Source organism: Sapajus apella, unplaced genomic scaffold, assembly GCF_009761245.1.
Source record: "Sapajus apella isolate SASKATOON/1434 unplaced genomic scaffold, GSC_monkey_1.0 scaffold43, whole genome shotgun sequence".
Classification (NCBI taxonomy): domain Eukaryota; kingdom Metazoa; phylum Chordata; class Mammalia; order Primates; family Cebidae; genus Sapajus; species Sapajus apella.
Window position 1 is genome coordinate 4,670,617 of NW_022436983.1, and position 21,981 is coordinate 4,692,597.

At 47.5% G+C, this 21,981-nt stretch overlaps 2 protein-coding genes across 3 annotated transcripts in view; one reads left to right on the forward strand and one right to left on the reverse strand.

Moving 5' to 3' along the window:
• Positions 1-1,593: 1,593 nt before the first annotated feature.
• DFFA (DNA fragmentation factor subunit alpha) lies at positions 1,594-12,329 on the reverse strand. The gene is made up of 6 exons (XM_032300361.1): positions 12,071-12,329; positions 9,141-9,302; positions 6,644-6,786; positions 3,340-3,529; positions 2,985-3,136; positions 1,594-2,210 (listed from the first exon to the last, which is right to left on the reverse strand). The coding sequence occupies exons 1-6, from the start codon at positions 12,204-12,206 to the stop codon at positions 1,998-2,000; spliced, it is 996 nt and encodes a 331-aa protein (XP_032156252.1). The 5' UTR covers positions 12,207-12,329; the 3' UTR covers positions 1,594-1,997.
• Positions 12,330-15,090: 2,761 nt separating this feature from the next.
• Positions 15,091-21,981, forward strand: part of PEX14 (peroxisomal biogenesis factor 14) — a 150,951-nt gene continuing 144,060 nt past the window's right edge. The window contains exon 1 of one of the 2 annotated variants that reach the window (XM_032300357.1): positions 15,091-15,215. In XM_032300357.1, coding sequence (XP_032156248.1) covers positions 15,180-15,215 — 36 coding nt within the window. In that variant the 5' untranslated portion in view covers positions 15,091-15,179. The remainder of the gene's footprint in view (positions 15,216-21,981) is intronic. The other variant, XM_032300359.1, reaches the window with a different exon arrangement.

The window sequence follows — 21,981 nt, forward strand, 5'->3', positions numbered from 1 at the left end:
AAGCTTAATATGTATCTTTCTTTTTTCTTTTTTTTTTTTAAGAGCACTTTCCAGGCAAATATGATCTTTAAACAAACAAATATAAAAATTCATTAACTGCAGAAACAAGTTTGTGGCCATAATCAACACTCTATAATGTCACTGTATCCACCATTATCTGTGCTTAAAATTCTGCAGTACACGGCCGGGCGCGGTGGCTCACGCCTGTAATCCCAGCACTTTGGGAGGCCGAGGCGGGTGGATCACGAGGTCAAGAGATCAAGACCATCCTGGTCAACATAGTGAAACCCCGTCTCTACTAAAAATACAAAAAATCAGCTGGGCATGGTGGCGCATGCCTGTAATCCCAGCTACTCAGGAGGCTGAGGCAGGAAAATTGCCTGAACCCAGGAGGCGGAGGTTGCGGTGAGCCGAGATCGCGCCATTGCACTCCAGCCCGGGTAACAAGAGCGAAACTCCGTCTCAAAAAAAAAAAAAAAAAAAAGGATAATGAGTCTGAAATATGACCATTTCTTTTCAATACCCTTGACAATTACCTTTTTTTTTTTTTTTTTTTTTAAAGATAGGGTCTTACTCTTATCATCCAGGCTGGGGTGCGGTGGCATGATCAGAGCTCACTGCAGCCTTGAACTCCTGGGCTCAAGCGATCCTCTCACCTCAGCCTCCTGAGTACCTAGGACTATATGTCAGTGCCACGATGCCTGGCTAACTTAAAAAAATTTTTTTTTGTAGAGACAGGGTCTTACGGCCGGGCACAGTGGCTCACACCTGTAATTCCAGCACTTTGGGAGGCTGAGGTTGGTGGATCATGAGGTCAGGAGTTCAAGACCAGCCTGGCCAAGATGGTGAAACCCTGTCTCTACTAAAAATAGAAAAATTAGCCAGGCACGGTGGCAGGCGCCTGTAATCCCAGCTACTAGGGAGGCTGAGGCAGAAGGATTGCTTGAACCCAGGAGGTGGAGGTTGCAGTGAGCCAAGATCTTGCCATTGTGCTTCAGCCTCAGTGACAGTGAGACTCCATCTCAAAAAAAAAAAAAAAATTGCATTCCAGGTCTAGGTCTCTGATATATTTAAAAAAAAAAAAAAAAAAAACAGGGTCTTGCTATGTTGACTAATCTGACAATTACTTTATTATTTATTTAAAAACTTTTTTTTTGGCCAGGGGCAGTGGCTCACACGTGTAATCCCAGCACTTTGGGAGGCCAAGGCAGGTAGATCACCTGAGGTCAGGAGTTCAAGACCAGCCTGGCCATCATGGTGAAACCTGTCTCTACTAAAAATACAAAAATTAGCCAGGCATGGTGGTGTACATCTATAATCCCAGTTACTTAGGAAGGTGAGGCAGGAGTATCGCTTGAACACAGAGGCGGAGGTTCAAATTAATTTTTGTATTTTTAGTAGAGATGGGGTTTCACCACGATGGCCAGGTTGGTCCCAAACTCCTGATCTCAGGTAATCCGCTCGCCTCGGCCTCCCAAAGTTCTGGGATTATAGGTGTGAGCCACCGCGCCCGGCCTTTTCTTTTTTTTTTTTCCTTTTTTATTTTTTTTAAAACATAAAAGGTGTGACATACCTTCCTTTTTTCTTTTTCTAAACTGATCATGTCAAAGATTTCAGTGCTAAACAAACCTTGTTCTTTTTTTAAATTGTTCCATGTGGAGCAGGGCTAAATGTTAGGCAGTGCACCCAGAGTCACCAGCAATTACTTTTGAAAGGAGAACATAAGAATATGTAATTAGAGGAGGTGGGATATTGTTGGTGCAGTTATATCATTCAAAATTGGCAGAAGTCCTAAAGCTGGTGGGGCTGAAATTAAAAAAAAAAAAAAAAAAGAACAGAATTGGTGGGAGGGCGTATGTTGAGACCTGGAAGAGCTTTTCTGGAACACACTCTAAGGCAGGGGGCAGAGTAGTACATAGGTAGTCAAATGCTCAGGCTGCGGGTGAATACCGATAACAGAAACAGGGTCGCACGTTTCCTTGGCACACTTCCAGCTGCTATGTGGGATCCTGTCTGGTTCGCTTAGGATTCTGCGGTTCTCCAGGTAGTGAGGTCTTCCTTGCAGAGATGCTCCGGAGAGAACGCAGGCTCTGCATCTGCTGCAGGCGCAGGGCGAGCTCCCGGTCACAGGCCTCTTGAACAGTCTCTGTCTTCTCTATGTCCCAGTTCAAAGCAACAGCCAGTGCTCTGGGGTCTTCCTTGGTAACCAACTGCAGCAAGAATAAGAACCCCTGAGAACTGGGGCATTGTGCGCGCCTCACCTGCTGCTGCTCTCCTGAGTCTTTTTTGGGGAGTGAGATGAGGCAGTATCCGTTTATGTTGCCTCTTTACACTGAAATGCCAGGTTTCCTTTACCATCAATTGGCATGGGCCTTTTCTTACACCAACAGGAAGAAGTCCTTGGAAAGTTTACTTGGAGCGACCCCAAAGTCCTCCACCCTCAGGAAATGCAGCCAAGCTCAAGTCAAACGTTTCCTTCCCTTCTATCTACAACAGGGAGGCACTTGTGACAGGGACAAGGACAAAGAATCAGAAGTAGCACCCGCCTTGATGGGCTCCCTTCCTCAAGCTTTTGGTTCTCTGGTCTTAGGCAGCAGGCGATGACTCCCGCAAGTTTGCCTTTTCATGTGACATTAACAGACCTCAGGATGGACTATGGATCTTCTTTGACCATGGAAAGAGCCAGAAGCCATCTCGGAAGATTGGGCCCCGCTACTCTTCCCTATCAGGAACAGTCACTTCATTACCAACCCTGGACCAGAGTCTGTTAGATGATCTGAGGAAGTATATGCATTTTTCTTTAAAGCTATTTTGATTTAGATTAATGAGATTTTTGTAGATGCTCTGGCATATTACAGGCAAACTGGCAGCTAGGATTCACAGGCTGCAGAGGTGAACAAAAGGCCCCACATGCCTCTGCACGACAATACTACATCCCAGGGCAGGTCCTTCTCTGTAGCTCAGTGACCCTGGTTTCCGCCCACCTCCAAATCCTGGCTAGATAAGCTCAGTTCTGGAGCTGGCTTCTCCCTCAGGGCGGTAAGGATGTGGCTCGCCAGTGCAACATCCGAGGAGGCCTCTCCGCTGATACCACTGTCTACTGCATCCGCCTCCTCAACGAAGGCAGCTTTGGACTCTGCAAAGGAGGCACAAGACAGATCAGACATGGAGTGACCCTACAGCCACGTGACCAACCTGCCAGAATAACTGGCCAGGCAAGAGAGGAACAAGCCCTTCCAGCACTCCAGCCGCCGTGACTGCAGTGTCTCTAGCTGCATTACAAATACAGTGTCCTCTAGAGGGACACCTCCATCAGCCCCGAATTCTTGGGAGTCCTACCTTCCTGCTTTGACAAGAGGCTGCCCTCTTTCTCCAATGCCTGGAGGTACAGCTGCAGGAGCTGCTTGGACCGGCGCGCTTCCTCTCTCTGGTCAAGCACCTGCTGGAGTGTGTGCTGCAGCCCCTGGACGGTGGCAGAACTTTGGCGTAGTTCCTGTGCCAGGTCTGAGCAGGGAACGTCAACAAGCATCTAACAAACAAACACAGACTCTGAGAAATCTACAAGGACTTCCTTCTTATTTTTATTTATTTATTTATTTATTTATTTTGAGATGGAGTCTCGCTCTGTCACCCAGGCTGTAGTGCAATGGTGTGATGTTGGCTTACTGCAACCTCTGCCTCCCAGGTTCAAGCGATTCTCCTGACTCAGCCTCCTGAGTAGCTGGGACTACAGGCATGCACTACCACACCCGGCTAATTTTGTATTTTTAGTAAAGATGGGCTTTTTTAAATTTTTATTTTTTTAAGACAGGGTTTCACCATGTTGGTCAGGCTGGTCTTGAACTCCCGACCTCAGGTGATCCACCTGCCTTGGCCTCCAAAGTGCTTGGATTACAGGCGTGAGCCACTACGCCTGGCCCAGTAAAGACGGGCTTTCACCACATTGGCCAGGCTGCTCCTGAGCTCCTGACCTCAAGTGATCCACCTGCCACAGCTTCCCAAAGTGCTGGGATTACAGGCATGAGCCACCACACCTGGCCTCTTTTTTTTTCTTTCTTGAAACAGAGTCTCATTCTGTTACCCAGGCTGGAGTGCAGTGGCACAAGCTTGGCTCACTGCAACATCTGCCTCCTGGGTTCAAACGATTCTCCTGCCTCAGCCTCCCTAGTAGCTGGGATTACAGGCATGTGCCACCACATCCAGCTAATTTTTGTATTTTTAGTAGAGATGGGGTTTTGCCATGTTGGCCAGGCTGGTCTTGAACTTCTGACCTCCGGCGATCCACTCACCTTGGCCTCGCAAAGTGCTGGGATTATAGGTGTGAGCCACTGCCCTGGGCTACAAGAACTTTCTAAACACAGTGTTCAACTTCTCAAATACATTCATTTCAGAACTCACTGCATCCACTTCCCAGAGTTACCTACTATGATGGTTGGCTGAGAATCAAGAGAAAAGCCTGTGATTTTTCCAATTTTCTTCTACTGTTAACATTGTGAAAAAGGGTCATTGGGTGTAGTGGCTTACACCTACAATCCCAGCACTCTGGGAGGCTGAGGCAGGACTACTTGAGCCCAGCAGTTTAAGACCAGCTTGGGCAACATGATGAAATCCCGTCTTTACCAAAAATATAAAAATTAGCCAGACATGGTGAAGTATGCCTGCAGTCCCAGCTACTTGGGAGGCTGAGGTGGGAGGATCGCTTGAGTCCAGGAGGCAGAGGTTGCAGTGAGCTGAGATCGCACCACTATACTCCAGCCTGGGTGACTGAGACCGACTTTGTCTCAAAACAAACACTAACAAACAAATGAAAGCAAAACAAACACAAAACAGCAAGAAATCATTTCCTCAAAGAGGCCTTCCTCCATGTTCCAATCTAAGTCTCCCCCATCACTCTCTGATGCCACCCTGTCTGATACGCTTTCCGGTTTTGCCTGCCTCCGTTCATCACAATACAAGTTCTGTCAGAGGCGAGACTGTGTCTGGTTTGTTCACCAGCGCGTAGAACCACGACAGGCACAGGGTGGGGCTCACTAAATATTTTTGGGACTGGGCACAGAGGCTCATATCAGTAATCCCAGCACTTTGGGAGGCCAAGGTGGGAGGATTGGTTGAGCCCAGGAGTTCAAGACCAGCCTAGGCAACATGTGAAGACCCTGTCTCTATAAAAAATTAATTATTTTATCTTTTTGAAACAGTGTCTGGCTCTGTTGCCCAGCTTGGTGTGGTGGAGTCATGGCTCATTGAAGCCTTGACCACCTGGGCTCAAGTGATCCTCTCGCCTCAGTTTCCTGAGTAGCTGGAACTATAGGCACACGCCACCACACCCAGCTAATTTTCCTAATTTTTATAGAGATAGGGTTTTGCCACATTTCCTGGGCCGGTTTGGAACTCCTGAACTCAGGTAATCTGCTCACCTTGGCCTCCCAAAGTGCTAGGATTACAGGTATGCGCCACTGCACCTGGCCTACAAAAAATTAAAAACAACAACAAAATAGCCAGTGTGGTGGTGCACGCCTGCAGTCTCAGCTACCCGAGAGGCTGAGGTGGGAGGACTGCTCAAGCCCAGGAGGTCGAGGAGGCCATGAGCTATGATCATGCCACTGCACTGGGCAACAGAGCAAGACCCTGTCTCAAAGAGAAAATTCCTTTGAATGAAAACATACTATTTTTATCCCAATCTTACTAGAGAGAAAACACAAGGAGAGAAGCTAAGCTGTTGGCCCAGTCGTAGTGATAGTGCTGGGACGTGAAACCAGCTACTCCAACACCACATTCCCTAGCATGGCACCCCGACCCCAGCGTCTACCTAACTAGGTTTAGACTGGCTCCTGGGTACCTGTATTTAAAAAAAAATCCGGCAGGGTGTGGTAATCCTAGCACCTTGGAGGGCCGAGGTGGGTGGATCACTTGAGGTCAGGAGTTCGAGACCATCCTGGTCAACATGATGAAACCTTGTCTCTACTAAAAATACAAAAATTAAGTCAGGTGTGTTGGTGTGTACCTGTAATCCCAGCTACCTGGTACGCTGAGGCGCTAAGGCAGGAGAATCACTTGAACCCAGGAGGTGGAGACTGCAGTGAACTGAGATTGTGCCACTGCACTCCAGCCTGGGGGACAGAGACTGTGTCTCAAAAAATAAAAAAATGCCGGGCACGGTGGCTCACGCCTGTAATTCCAGCACGTTGGGAAGCCAAGGTGGGTGGATCATAAGGTCAGGAGTTTGAGACCAGCCTGGCCAACATGGTGAAACCCCATCTGCACTAAAAATACAAAAATTAGCCGGATACAGTGGCAGGTGCCTGTAATCTGAGCTACTTGGGAGGCTGAGGAAGGAGAATTGCTTGAACCCAGGAGGCGGAGGTTGTAGTGAGCCAAGATTGTACCACTGCACTCCAGCCTGGGCGACAGTGTGAGACTCCACCTCAAAAAAAAAAAAAAATCCACAGATAATTCTGCTTTGTGATAAGGATTGAAAAATTACTCTAGGTGAGAAAGAGAAGATGAAAAATCTTAGCTGTAATTTAAAAATTATTTAAAAATTAAGATTCAAACAAAGAAATTGCCACGGCAAGTATGGAAGCTAAGAAGGTGCTGGGGCGGCAGAGGCCGATGAGCGTTGCCGCAGGTTGTGGAGGAAGCTTACCTGGAGGTCCTCCTCAGACAGGAGGATGATGCTGGACAGGTCTTCCTTCAGCTGCCTGGCCACATTCTTCCATTTCACCCCTGATCCGCTGTCTGTTTCATCTACATCAAAGGACTCTTGGGAAATCCAAGCTGTACCTCCATCTGACACATGGGAGAAAATGGCAGTCACAGTCAGAATAACCTGAAGTGCTGCTTTCACCTCCTCCCCCAGCACGCACAGCCCTCTTGAGGGTCTAGATTAATTTCAATGGGAGAGAAACATCTTATCTCAAGGATTCACAGGAGGGCCAATCTCCACCTAGGACCCTGATTTTCCCTCTTCTTTCATCTTTTTTTTTTCTGAGATGGAGTCTCACTCTGTCACCCAAGCTGGAGTGCAGTGGCGTGATCTTGCCTCACTGCAACCTCCACCTCCCGGGTTCAAGCGATTTTCCTGCCTCAGCCTTCTGAGTAGCTGAGATTATAGGTGGCCAACACCATGCCCAGCTAATTTTTGTATTTTTAGTAGAGACAGAGTTTCACCATGTTGGCCAGGCTGGTCTCAAACTCCTGACTTCAAGTGATCCGCCCACCTCAGTCTCCCAAAGTGCTGGGATTACGGGCATGGGCCACTGCACCCGGCTGGCCTCTCTCCTCTTTGTTTCTGTGTGCAACAGCGCTGTATTCTTCCATAGAAAGAAGCCATTTAAACCCGATGTATGATCACACATACACAGAATCCTCTCACACTTCCTTTTTTGGCCTGTGTGAACAGGTATGTCCTGTTTTGGTACACAAAAGCTGTCATTCTTGGCACCACTTCTCTGGTGCTTGGGGATTGGTCCCTGCTTTCAGTGAGGGAGCTGTAGCCATTGATTGCTGTCCCTTAGGCCTGAGTACAAAGGTGGCTGGCAGCGCCATGCTGTGGGAGGATTTCCTCAGTTTTGTGGCACACTTCAAGACACTTTTTTTTTTTCGGCAGCAGAGTCTTGCTCTGCTGCCAGGTTGGAGTGCAGTGGCACAATCTTGGCTCACTACAAACTCCACCTCGGTTCAAGTGATTCTCCTGTCTCAGCCTCCTGAGTAGTGGGGACTACAGGTGCGCGCCACCATGCCCAGCTAGTTATATATATATGTATTTTTTTTTGACATGGAGTTTCACTGTTGTTACCCAGACTGGAGTGCAATGGCACGATCTCCGCTCACTGCAACCTCTGCCTCTTGGGTTCAAGCAATTCTCCTGCCTTAGCCTCCCGAGTAGCTGGGACTACAGGCACGCACCACCATGCCCAGCTAATTTTTGTATTTTTAGTAGAGACAGGGTTTCACCTTGTTGACCAGGATGGTCTTGATCTCTTGACCTCATGATCCACCCGCCTCGGCCTCCCAAAGTGCTGGGATTACAGGCATGAGCCACCATGCCTGGCTGACACTTTTTGTTTTTAAGTCCCTCCCTAAAACTAACCCCCTCTCAAGATACTTCTTGATCCTTGGTCACCAATGTTAGTCCCCTTTATATCTCCTCTGATGATGATGACAGTGACAGGTAACTTAGGCCTGAGTACAATATTGAGTCCTTAACTATGTGCCAGTTAAGATCTAAATGTTTCATATTAGTGGTTCTCAAGTAGGAGCGATTTTGCCCCTCAGGAGACATCTGATAATATCTGGAGTCATTTATTCTTGGTTATCACAGCTGTGGGATGGGGGTAGTTCCTGACATCTCAGATGCTGCTAACCATCCTATAATATACAAAGCATCCTCCCACAACTCCAGCCCCAAATGTCAACAGTATCATTGAGAAACCCTGGTTTGCTATGTACTATATTATCTTTACAACAATCCTAGGAGACAGGTACTGTAATTATTATGTCAACAAGGCACTGAGGGATGATGAATTTGCACAAGGACACCTGGTTAGTAAATGGCAGAGCTGGGATCCAGACCTAACCAGCCAGACTGCAGCCTGCAGCACTGAGCTCCCTGCCAAGCTGCATTTTACTTGCTCTCTGTCTGTGAGTTAGTTGAAAACCGTGCCCACGTCTCATTCATCTTTTTTTTTTTGAGACTGAGTCTCGCTCTGTCATCCAGGCTGGAGTGCAGCGGCACCATCTCAGCTCACCACCTCCCAGGTTCAAGCAATTTTCCCGCCTCAGCCGCCCAAGTAGCTGGGATTATAGGTGCCTGCTACCATGCCTGTCTATTTTTTGTATTTTCAGTAGAGATGGGGTTTTGCTATGTTGGCCAGGCTGGTCTCAAACTTCTGACCTCAGGGGATCTGCCCGCCTCGGCCTCCTAAAGTGCTGGGATTACAGGTGTGAGCCACTGTGCCCGGCCTCATTCACCTTTATCCCCAGGGCTCAGCACCATGTCTGGCACGTAGAAAGCGCTCAGTAAATGTCTACTGAACAAATGCTTAAAAAGCCAGACAAATGGCAATTGTCTGTGCAGTGAAAGTAATCATGGTGGATGCTGTACTGTGTAGGCTGTTTTGTATGTGGCTAGAATTTCTTACCTGAATTGTTGTATGCCCACTTCTCATTATTGGCCAATGCCACAAACTTAGTATTGGAAGGTAGACACAGAAAGTAATCGTCATCGTCCACTATGGTGCCATCCTCCGCCAGGACCAGGGTGATTGGTGTCAGGGACTTATCAATGGCCAGGATGTCACAGGCTGAAAAGAATAAAATATTTGGCAACTCACAAAGTAGCCATAAGGAAATTACATCTGTCCCTGCATCTCAAGTATGTATGCCTCCAGAGCTGGGCAGAGCTCCTGGAAGGTCGTAACTAGAATAATGACCATAACTTCTAGCACTAATAGAACACTTACCACATGCCTGATACTGTTCTAAGTGTTCCTTTCTTTTTTTTGTAGCAGGGTCTCACTCGTCACCCAGGCTGGAGTGCAGTGGTGTGATCTCAGCTCACTGCAACCTCTGTCTCCCAGGGTCAAGCGATTCTCGTGCCTCAGCCTCCCAAGTAACTGGGATTACAAGTGTGTACCACCATGTCTAGCTAATTTTTGTATTTTTAGTAGAGACGGGGTTTCACCGTGTTGACCAGGCTATGGTCTTGAACTCCTGACCACAAGTAATCTGCCTGCCTCAGCCTCCCAAAGTGCTGGGATTAGAGGTGTGAGTCACCGCGCCTGGCCCTGCGTGCTTTTCATAAATGGTATTTAATCTCATAATAATACTGTAAGGTAGGTACTATTACTAGTTCTGTTTTATAAATGATGAACCCAAGGCTCAGAGAGGTTAAGTAACTTGTCCAAGACCACACAATAAGTGGCAAAGCTGGAATGTAAACTCACATAGTCTGGCTCCTGAAAGTATGTTTACTCCAGCCACTCTGCACTCATGTATGGTAGGCATTTGAGTTTTTTTTTCCTCCCTGTTGCTCTGCCTCCCAGGCTGGAGTGCAGTGGCGCAATCTCAGCTCACTGCAGCTTCTGCCTCCTGGGTTCTAGTGATTCTCCTGCCTCAGCTTTCCGAGTAGCTGGGATTACAGGCACGTGCCACCACACCCGGGTAGTTTTAGTATTTTAGTAGAGATGGGGTTTCACCATGTTGGCCAGGCCGGTCTTGAACTCCTGACCACAGGTGATCCACACACATCGGTCTTCCAAAGTGCTGGAATTACAGGCATGAGCCACTGTGCCCGGCTGGCATTTGACTTTTTACTGGAATGAACACCAATCAAAGTTTGGTTTGATTCCTTGCAAACAAGCAGTCTTTCATTCATTTATTCAGTTGTTCTCTTAAATTCTCCTACGTGTGGAGAAAACGTCAAAAAATACACCAAAAAACAAAGAAAGAAAATGCTTTTTGTTCTCTACAGTATCTTCCTTAGCAGCTTCTCTTCTAACCTATGGGAAAGTATAAAAGAAGCAGAAGCTGGTACCAGGAGCTTTTCTGATCATTATCAGTGGGCGAGAGGCTTTCTCCAGGACAGGTCTGTACCATCCTATTTAGTGACAGCAATGCTTCAAATACTAAAGGGACTGGTCTAAGCAGAAATAGCCAAGAGACTATAAATTCCCTTCAGCAGTGTTGTCTACCACCCAATAGAACAGAAAGGTATGTATGGGCTGGGCTGCAGAGATCACCTGCCTCTGTGCCTTGGGCATCCAGTCAAGGCACAGAAGTGGAATTAGAAGTGAAGTAATCTGGCTGGATGTGGTGGCTCGTGCCTGTAATGCCAGCACTTTTGGAGGCTGTGGTGGGTGGATCACGAGGTCAAGAGATCAAGACCATCCTGGCCAACGTAGTGAAACCCCGTCTCTACTAAAAATACAAAAATTAGCTGGTGTCGGCTGGGCACAGTGGCTCGTGCTTGTAATCCCAGAGGCGGGTGGATCACTAGAGGTTAGGAATTCAAGATCAGCCTGGACATCATAGTGAAACCCTGTCTCTACTAAAATACAAAAAACTAGTCCAGCGTGGTGGCACGTGCCTGTAGTCCCACCTACTCGGGAGGCTGAGGCAGGAGAATCTCTTGAACCTGGGAGGCAGAGGTTGCAGTGAGCCGAGATTGTGCCACTGCACTCCTGCCTGGCGACAGAGCAAGACTGCCAGGAAAAAATACATAAATGCTTATATGCAAAATGCATTTGTAATGCTTTGGCTGTTAATGGGTCTCTGAAAATATTCTATATGATCTCTGTTGGTGAGTGAAAGGAAGCAACTGTGCCCTCTGACACTGAGACTACATGCCTGGGGCTGGCTCACACATTTAACTTGTAAAACTTCTTTGGGTAACCAGTTTGTTGCTACCGGCTAATAAAGACTTGTAAGTAGCTTAAATATATCATCTTATTTGAGAGAACTAACAATTCTTTGAAGCAGGGCTGTAAATATTAACCCAGTTTGCTGATGAGAAAACTGAGGGTTGAGAGATGGTTAAGTGCAAGACCAAGCCAGCTGGTAAAGGTATGGGGCCGGTTTCAGAACTTCTGTCGGCTCAGTCACTTACAATTCACGTTCCTTGTCTGGACCAACAGAAATGGTCAGTAGCAGCTCCCTCTTTCCTGCACAGATTCCTGCCAGAGCAGACGGTGGAAACCCCTCCCCACCCCGCCGTGGGCTCAGCTGGGGTCCTTGTACCACCTGAGTGAGCCGGAGTGGCAGGAATGCAATGGGATCGGCTTGGTCCAACATCTAAGTGATTTCAGGCAAGAGGCCTAAGCCGAGTGTGGCTTAATTTGCACATTGCTACCTGGCTCTCTGGCCACCACTGTGGAGTCTCACACGAAATTAACTACGTTCAAGCGCCTGACATCTGTAAATCGCTATACCCCCTCGGACTATATCTGTCCCAAGGCTACATCCGAGTTGCAAGAATCCCCAGGTCGCCTCTCCTGACCCCGCGTCGCCCCCCGCCGGACGTCCTCGCCAGGCCCCGGCTCCCGCAGCCGCTCGCCAGGGTTCTCGAGCTAACCCTTGCTCCTCAGGTCCTCGAGGCAGGAGGCGGCCACGCCGTGCTGTTCGCGGCTGTAGTTGCGGCGCAGCAGACACGGCTTTAGAATCCGGATCTCGCCAGGTTCTGGTGCCCCGGCTTCCCCGGTCACCTCCATCCTCTCCAAGGTGGGACCTGCTCCGCTTCGGGAAGCTAAGGGAGGCCGGGGCGGCGGTCCTCCTATCCCAACCCCTCCAAGCCTGCCGGGAGATGTAGTTCGCTCCGTAGCAAATCACACGTGAGACCAGGGCACGCCGGGAGTTGTAGTTCTGGTTGTCACTAATCACGTGTGGCGCCGAGGCATGCCGTGAACTGTAGTCTCTGGGTTTAAAGCCACTTTCGTTATATTGCGTGGTTCAGCCCAGGAGTTGTTTTTACCTTTTATTTAGGAGCTGCATTCGCGCGTTCACAAATAAGACCAATAAAGATTTATTTTGCATGACGATACACACGCATGCATACTCTATTGAATTGAGCATTTCTATTCGCATGTGAGATGCATAATGCTAATACAGACATCCGCACCTTTCCACCCATTCTGTTTCCGGCTTCAACGGTGCAAATTAGTTTGGGGCCTGAGAACAAAATGCTTAAATAAATATAGTAAGCATTAAAATGTCAAATGCATCGGAGAGGAAAGGGGAAATGCGAACCTCGGGAATGTTTGACATTGTTAAGATGCCTCTTGACAACATATTCATCCTTGTTTTAGTACTGCTACTACAGAAAAGTTTTTTTCCTCCTGAAAAATTGACATGTAAGATTGAAAGAATAGTAATAAGGCCGGGCGCGGTGGCTCACGCTTGTAATCCCAGCACTTTGGGAGGCAGAGGCGGGAGTTCAAGACCAGCCTGGCCAACCTAGTGAAACTCCGTCTCTACTAAAAATGCAAAAATTAGCTGGGCATGGTGGCGCGTGCCGTGCGTATAGTCCCAGCTATTCGGAAGGCTGAGGCAGGAGAATTGCTTGACCCCGGGAGATGGAGGTTGCAGTGAGCCGAGATAGCGTCACTGCACTCCAGCCTGGGCAATAGAGTGACACTTTGTCTCAAAAAAAAAAAAAAAGCATTTATTTTATTTTATTTTATAAATTTGCTTTATTATAAGTGTACGAAGATCTTAATGTCACTGGGCAAAATAGCCATTTATTAGAATAGTTCAAATTCACGCTTGCAACAAACCTCATTCTATCAAGACACAGGAAAAACGAATGCAGGGATTTAAGAATGCTATACTGTACTTGCTTCTCTTCAACTTAAGCAGCAAAAGTTGCATAGTGAAAAAAATGATCAAAAAGCTCCTCTCGGCCGGGCGCGGTGGCTCACGCCTGTAATCCCAGCACTTTGGGAGGCCGAGGCGGGTGGATCACAAGGTCAAGAGATCGAGACCATCCTGGTCAACATGGTGAAACCCCGTCTCTACTAAAAATACAAAAAATTAGCTGGGCATGGTGGCCCATGCCTGTAATCCCAGCTACTCAGGAGGTTGAGGCAGGAGAATTGCCTGAACCCAGGAGGCGGAGGTTGCGGTGAGCCGAGATCGCGCCATTGCACTCCAGCCTGGGTAACAAGAGCGAAACTCCGTCTCAAAAAAAAAAAGCTCCTCTCTTAAAATTACGTAAACTAAAAATAATTATCTGTTCATATTTATTCATTTGGCGGACTCTCTTTTTTTTTTTCCTTCTTTTTCTTTTTTTCGAGACAGTGTTTCCCTCTGTCTCCCAGGCTGGAGTGCAGTGGCTGATGGCTCACTGCAGTTTTGATCTCCTGGGCTCAAGGAATCCTCCCACCTCACATTTTGTTTACAAAAATGTGGGTGAGGGCCGGGTGCGGTGGCTCACGCCTGTAATCCCAGCACTTCAGGAGGCCAAGGCGGATGAATCACCTGAGGTCAGGAGTTCTAGACCAGCCTGGCCAACATGGTGAAACCGATCTGTACTAAAAATACAAAAATTAGCCAGGCGTGGTGACAGGTGACTGTAATTCCAGCGATTCGGGAGGCTGAAGAAGGAGAATCGCTTGAACCCGGGAGAGGTAGGTTGCGGTGAGCCGAGATTGTGCCATTGCACTGCAGCCTGGGCGACAAGAGCAAGACTTTATCTCAAAACAAAACAAAATCGTGGGTGAGGAAATTAGATATTATCTCAAGAAAAGTGTAGGCATTTAAAACAGCGTTTGGTAGAAGGAATTATTAAGTCATCCCTTTTAAGTAGTCTATATCTATCAAAACACAACTATAATATGAGCTTGCCGTTAGCTCTAATGTATGTATCCTTTTTCATATAATTTTATTTTTATTTTATTATCTTATTTTTAGACAGGGCCTCACTCTGTCGCCCAGGCTGGAGTGCAGTGGCATGATCATAGCTCACTGCAGCCTCGACCTCCTGGGCTCAAGGGATCCTCCTGCCTTGGCCTCCTAAAGCATTGGCATTAAAAATGTGAGCTACTTTGTCTGTTCAGTATTTAGTTTAAAATCTATCAATTCAAAAATAAACAAAAACCAAACAAACAAAACCAGTTCAACCCGGATAAAATAATGACGTTTTGTGGAAGCCTCTTCTCTTTAAAATGCTCCCTTTTGTGTTCTCCCAATAGACCTGCACCCTTATGGAGTCCTATCCCCAGGGACTGTAATTGTGTGTGTATTTGGCCTGAGCGTGGGAGTAGGGTTTGAATCTTGAATCTTTTTATTTCGAGCGCCTACCAAAGTTCCTAGCATATGGTAAGCACTCAATGAATGGAACTGAACTTATGTCTAAACATTGATTTCCAAGTTTCTTAGCATTCAACCATTTATTACATACTTGGCAAGTCCCTAAATGTGCTCAAGGCAACGTGGAGACGGGCAGAGATTTAATTCATTAAGAATAATACACATATAACAAGATAAAGACTTGGGATCTTCCTGGAAAGCAGAGATTTAACGGAAACTGTGCAAGGTGACCCGGACACCCGGGCTCCACCCTCTGCCCCAGTCCCCCACATCGACGGGCTCTGTTCCGGCTACCTTAGTCTGGGCTGGAGGGCGAGAGCGAGGGCGCCTGGGAGAAACCTCGTCCAGCGGCGGTTGATTAGTCAGGCCTCAGAAAGATGGCGTCCTCGGAGAAGGCAGAGCAGCCGAGCCAGGTAAGGGGAATGGGACTGTGCCGCTGGGCGGCTGAGACCCCGGCTGGAGGGGGCGCTCAGCATACGGCTGGGAGCCGGGTAGGGACCCCGAGTTTCCGAAGCTGGGGACCCCGACCTCTTACCCCCTCCTGAGCCCCGCCCCTCCCCAGGTCCTCCCCACCCGGCCCCTCCCTCGGTGACCCCTCTTTGACCACATTCCGGAGCCCGGGCTCTGGTGCCTGGCCATGTCCGTGGGTCCGCATTTCCCGCCTGCCAGCACCTCTGGTCCCACTTAAGCTCGGCGGGGAGGTTGGCGGGACCCTTGGGAAGTCCCCATCCTTGAGCTGCGAGGGTTTGAGAGGGAGACGATAGATCGCTCCCGGCTGTCCCCTCCAGGGAGGGGCCTGATTCCGTCAGGGTTCCCGCTCCGTCACGGCCTCAGCCTCCTGGAGTGGCTGCCAGCCTCTTCATCTTTAGTCACCTTTGCTTCTCTCTCGTCAAGTTGGAGAGTCAGAAGTAATGTAGTCGAGCCTTCTCAGTGCATTGATAGGAAAGGGACGCACTGTGAACAACAGACGCCACTAAGCTTTTGGCTGAGACCCATCCTCGCTTCCCTGGGTTTGGTTTTGTTGGCTGAGGGCTCCACTCTAGCTTTTCACCTGCAGAGTCAGCCAAATCCCAGTCCAATAAGGGGACGATGAGGACCAGTGTTGACGTCTGTGCCTCTGCGGTCGGGAGGCAGTGGATGATAAGGCCTCCGAAGGGGGTTATAGTCCAAAGGTGGGGTGGGGTGGGGTGAGGAGAAAAAGGGTAAGAGAGATCTTACATTTAGCTGCATATGTGCTGTCATGTTGAGGACGCATTACATCTATACTCTCGTTTAGTGCTCATAATGCTCGCTACAACCTTTATGAAGTGCAGGCTGCTAACTTCCATTTCGCAGAAATGAATACTAAGGGTTTGTGACTTGCCCCAAATCGTGTGCCCTGTTGAGCCTGTATTGAACCTGTATGTGTGACTGCACTAGTCATCCAAACATTTTTGAGTTGAGTTAGGATTAGAATGAGGAAGAAGAAAATAGGCCGGGCGCGGTGGCTCAAGCCTGTAATCCCAGCACTTTGGGAGGCCGAGGCGGGTGGATCACGAGGTCAAGAGATCGAGACCATCCTGGTCAACATGGTGAAACCCCGTCTCTACTAAAACTACAAAAAATTAGCTGGGCATGGTGGCGTGTGCCTGTAATCCCAGCTACTCAGGAGGCTGAGGCAGGAGAATTGCCTGAACCCAGGAGGCAGAGGTTGCGGTGAGCCGAGATCGCGCCATTGCACTCCAGCCTGGGTAACAAGAGAGAAACAACGTCTCAAAAAAAAAAAAAAAAAAAAAAAAAGAAAAAAGAAAATAGTTTCAGCTTGGGCTTCATTCCTCCTCTTCCATCTCCTTGAAACACCTTTAAGAGTTTTCAGCAGCTTACTAGCATTTCATTTCCTTTAGAGGCAGAGGACCACTGCTTAGTGTTTCTTACTGTCGTATTCTGCATGTCTGTTACAGGAATTGCACTTAAAAGAGTTGGTGTGTTCCCCTATACCAGCTTCTATTAGCGGTGTGAATGATTCAGGAAGAAGATGTCTTGATTGTAAAACGTGGGAAATAAGGATTGATTCTGGGCTTCTCACTGTCAGATGCTCTGGAGTTTGGCAAGTGTCTTAGGAGGGCCTCTCCCTTCTTGCCTTAGCTCATTTAGTTTGCTGAAATACTGAGGCTTCTTGGGGTCTGGGTTTCTCTGAACTTTGTGTTAGGAATATCCACAGGCTGGGATTGAAGGGTGTCTTCAGTTCTTGATTTTTTTTTTTTTTTTTTGAGTTGGAGTCTTGCTCTGTTACCCAGGCTGGAGTGCGCAGTGCAATCTCAGCTCACTGCAACCTTCACCTCTTGCGTTGGAGCAATTCTCCTGCCTCAGCCTTCCATGTAGCTGGGATTACAGGCATCTGCCACCACGCCTGACTAATTTTTGTATTTTTAGTAGTGATGGGGTTTCACCATGTTGGTCAGGCTGGTCTTGAACTCCTGACTTCAAGTGATCAGCCGGCCTCAGCCTCCCAAAGTGCTGGGATTACAGGTGTGAGCCACTGTGCCCTGCTCAGTTCTTGATTCTTATAGGACATTTAATTTGCCAGTGCTGTAAACAGTACTAAAAATCTTGCCACTTGGAGCCATTGTCATGCCCAAGGATTCTTTTGGTTTTGCAAGTTTGCCCTCCCTGTATATGTATTTAATAAAAAAGGACCTAAGGTTCTTTAAGGGGCCTTGGCCAGCCCTTGTTTGAAGCTCTGCTTCTCCTTTGCCCTCCTTTCCAAAGCTGGTAGAGGTAGGATTGCAAAAGAACATGCTGGCACCCTGGGGGAAAACCTTGAACTTTTCACACCAGATTCTGTTGCTATCTAACAAGTAGCAAATGCACACTTTTTGAGTGAACCAACTCTCTTTGACAATTGCTTGTTTCATTTTTAAGTCTTGATCAAACCAGTTTCCCATTTCTCCAATTAAAGCAGAGCGGGACTGAAAGGATTGTTTAGCTGTTTTCCCCCACCCCTGATTTGTTGGATAGGGTTAGACCTGTGGGGCTGAGCCAGTGTTCTGTCTCTCACAGAAAGTTTGTTAGTTAGCTTTATCATATCAGTCTCTGGTTTGTAATGATTAAACGTGAATAACCTTCTCTTCCCTTGAGAGGCAGTGTAGGATAGTGGTTACAAGTACAGGCTCTAAAGCCAGACCCTCTGGCTTGAAATCCTAGCTCCACTAACTTACCAGCAATTTGATTTTGGACACATCTACTTAATTTTTCTGGACTTAATTTCTCCATCTGTGAAACAGGGAAAATACTAGGGCCTATCTCACAGAGTTGCTCTAAGGACTAAATTAGTTATTTATGTAAAAGTGCCCAGAACAGTGCCTGACACAATGTGTTATCTATTATTATTATTATTCCATTTAATAAGTCTGAATTTTCACTCACAAATGGATCTAAACCTTTCCTTAAGTTCTATTACAGCATCTTTTGGGGTATTTTTTTTTTTTTTTTTTTGAGACGGAGTTTCACTCTTGTTACCCAGGCTGGAGTGCAATGGCGCGATCTCGGCTCACCGCAACCTCTGCCTCCTGGGTTCAGGCAATTCTCCTGCCTCAGCCTCCTGAGTAGCTGGGATTACAGGCACACGCCACCATGCCCAGCTAATTTTTTGTAGTTTTAGTAGAGACGGGGTTTCACCATGTTGACCAGGATGGTCTTGATCTCTTGACCTTGTGATCCACCCGCCTTGGCCTCCCAAAGTGCCGGGATTACAGGCTTGAGCCACCGTGCCCGACTCTGGGGTATTTTTTTTAATGTGTTGACCACTTGTCTAGTAAAGTTCTTTTATTTGTTCAGAAGTAATTCCTTAAAATGGAAAGGAATGCCCTGGATGCTGGTATTGATGCTAGTTGTCCTTCATGACTTTTGGATTTCAGGAACACATATACTTTTTCATAGTGGGATAGTCTATCCTCAAGACGATTTGTTGGAATTTCATTTATTGCTTCCTTTTTTTTCTGTTCCCCACATTGCTCTGTTTTATGTGGTTGATCTATTGATTGATTAATTGAGAGAGGGTCTCACTCTGTCACCAGAGTGCAGTGGTGTGATTATGACTCACTGCATCCTTGACCTCCCGGGTTCAGGCAGTCCTTTTGTCTCAGCCTCCCGAGTAACTGGGACTACAGGTGTGCACCACCATGCCTGGCTAATATATTTTTAAAACATTTTTTGTAGAGGTGAGTTCCTGGCTAGGTGTGATGACTCATACCTGTAATCTCAGCACTTTGGGAGGCTGAGGCAGGAGGATCCCTGGAGGCCAGGAGTTTGAGACCAGCCTCTGCAATATAGGGAGACCTCGATCCTACAGAAAATTAAAAAATTAGCCAGGCATGGTAGCGCTTGCCTGTGGTCCCAGCTACTTAGGAGGCTGAGGCGAGAGTGTCACTTGGGCCTGGGAGGTTGAGGCTGCCGTGAGTGGTGATTGTGCCACCACTCCAACCTGGGTGAGAGAGCAAGATCCTGTTTAGGGGGAAAAAAACAGAGAGAGAGAGAGACAGACAGACACACACACACACACACACACACACACACACACACACACACGTGCTGAGATTATAAACATGAGCCACAACGCTCAGCCAACATGGCTGATCTCTCATTGAAGTCCTTTCTAGTGTATACATGTTGTAGCCTGTAGGAATGAGAAATGTTATCTCTATTACTCAGCTTTCCTATTAGCTTTTCTTTCATCCTGAACAGCAGAGGCATGGTTCAGTCTGATTACTTCAGAGTTACTGAGCATTGAGTGTTATTGTGGAATGCAGATTTCCTATCTGTTGATGTTCACTGGGTATAGTAAATTTTGGATTGAGAGGCTACAGAAGCAGGCAAGGGAGAAGAGCTCAGTGAAAGCCTAGAATAGCATAGCCTCACATCCTGGCAGATTTTGGTGGAACGTCATCACTCACCACTATTGAACTTATCACTCCACCTTTCTGAGTATGTTTTCTTCTCTGTAAAATGAGAGCAATAATGTTAAGCTAAAGCTGGGTGTGGTGGTGCATGCCTGTAGTCCCAGTTACTCAGGAGGCTGAGGCTGGAGGATTGCTAGAGCCCAGGAGTTGGAGTCTGTAGTGCATGATGATCACGCGTGTGAATAACCACTGTACTCCAGCCTGGGCAGTACAGTGAAACCTCACTGCTGAAAAAAAATGAATAAAATTAAAAATAATTACCCTTTTAGTGTTGACTGAAATCACAGATGTGAAGTGCACCTGGGCGTAGTAAGTGCCCAGTAAGTGTTAGTTTCCTTCTCTAAGTCTTTTCATGTAGTTTTGGAAGTCTATTGAACTCTTGATTAACAGTAGGTCAGACAAGGTATTTGCCCTCTCAACTTTTTTTTTTTTTTTTTTTGAAACTGAGTCTCCCTCTGTTCCCAGGCTGGAGTGCAGTGGCTCAGTCTTGGCTCACTGCAACCTCTGCTTCCAGGGTTCAAGCAATTCTCCTGTCTCAGCCTCCTGAGTAGCTGGGACTGCAGGCATGCGCCACCACACCTGGCTAATTTTTGCATTTTTAGTAGAGAGGGGGTTTTGCCATGTTGGCCAGGCTAGTCTCAAATACCTGACCTCAGATGATCCACCTGCCTCAGCCTCCCAAAGTGCTGGGATTACAGGCGTGAGCCATTATGCCTGGCCATTTTTGTGTTTTTAGTAGAGACAGGGTTTCACCGTGTTGGCCTGGTCTTGAACTCTAGACCTCAAGTGATCCCCTACCTCGGCCTCCCATAGTGCTGGGATCACATGCGTGAGCCACTGCACCCCGGCCTCAACTTTTTAATTTGAAAAATTTCTCACATTTAGAAAAGTCGAAAGGATAATACTGAGAACTTCTGTAAAATTCCCATAAAAAATCTTGGTGAACCAAGATGCACTGTTCACATTTTGCTGAATTCGCTTTATGTCAGTCTCCTTATGTATCTTTTTTTTGGGAAATATTTGTAATAAGTTACAGACATCAAGGATGTTTCATCCTAGAAGATTTCACCTTGTCTCTCATAAGAGTAAGGTTATTCCCCCACATAACTACAATACCATCATCACACAAGGAATTTAAGTGTTGGTAAATAATATTATTTAATACAGAATCTGCACTCAGATTTTCCCACTTAAAAGAAAAATATCAGGGGGCCGGGCACGATGGCTCATGCCTGTAATCCCACCACTTTAGGAGGCCATGGTGGGCGGATCACGAGGTCAAGAGATCAAGACCATCCTGGCCAACATGGTGAAACCCCATCTCTCCTAAATATACAAAAATCAGCTGGGTGTGGTGGTGCACTCCTATAGTCCCAGCTACTAGGGAGGCTGAGGCAGGAGAATCGCTTAAAAAAAACCGGGAGGCAGAGGTTGCAGTGAGCCGAGATTGCGCCATTGCACTCCAGCCTGGCGACAGAGCGAGACTGTGTCTCAAAAAAAAAAAAAAAAAAAAAAAGAAAGTGACGTGTTGAAGAAATATCAGCCATCTCTCAAACTAGAAAGCAGACGTGTCCCAGAGCAGTTAAGTCATCTGTTTGGAGAAGCGAGGACAGAGAGAGGAGCCTCTTTGCCTCAACCGTTATTTAACTGTGACATTCTGCAGAAATCCTGGCCGTGTTTCTCTTTGGCTCTGTGTACCGTTCTGAACTTCTCTGCAGGGAGATGTGGCAGCAGATGCCCTCAGCTCACGAGAGCCCACGTTAGCCCTGGTTCCAGTCCTCAGTCTCACTGGGTGATAAGGGAAAATAAGGGAAAAAACCGCGATTAGTCACACCACCAGCAGCACCCGCACTGCCGAGCACATTCAAATGGCTTCATTATGTTCCGCAGCCTGGGTGAGTCTGAGGCTTACAGCTAAGATGCATTGCTTTCTTCTCCTCTCTGTGATAAAAATGCTGGTAGTATACTTTTATACCCCCAAATAACTGAGCACATTGATAAAGACACTGTGACCTAGTTGGGAACTTCAGCAGTATTCACTGGAATTCTTTCTTGGCAGCGGAGGACCTTTTGCAGGGAGCTGTCGCCAGAGGTCTGAGAGCCAGCGTTCAGCACGGAATCACTGAGGGCCCCTGGCACTCTTCCGTCTGCCTGGGAGAAGTCACGCTTACCTTCTGGGCTGCTCAGATGCCTCCAGATTTGCATTCTGCTTCCATAGCTGTCCTCAAAGAGCTTGTCCTGT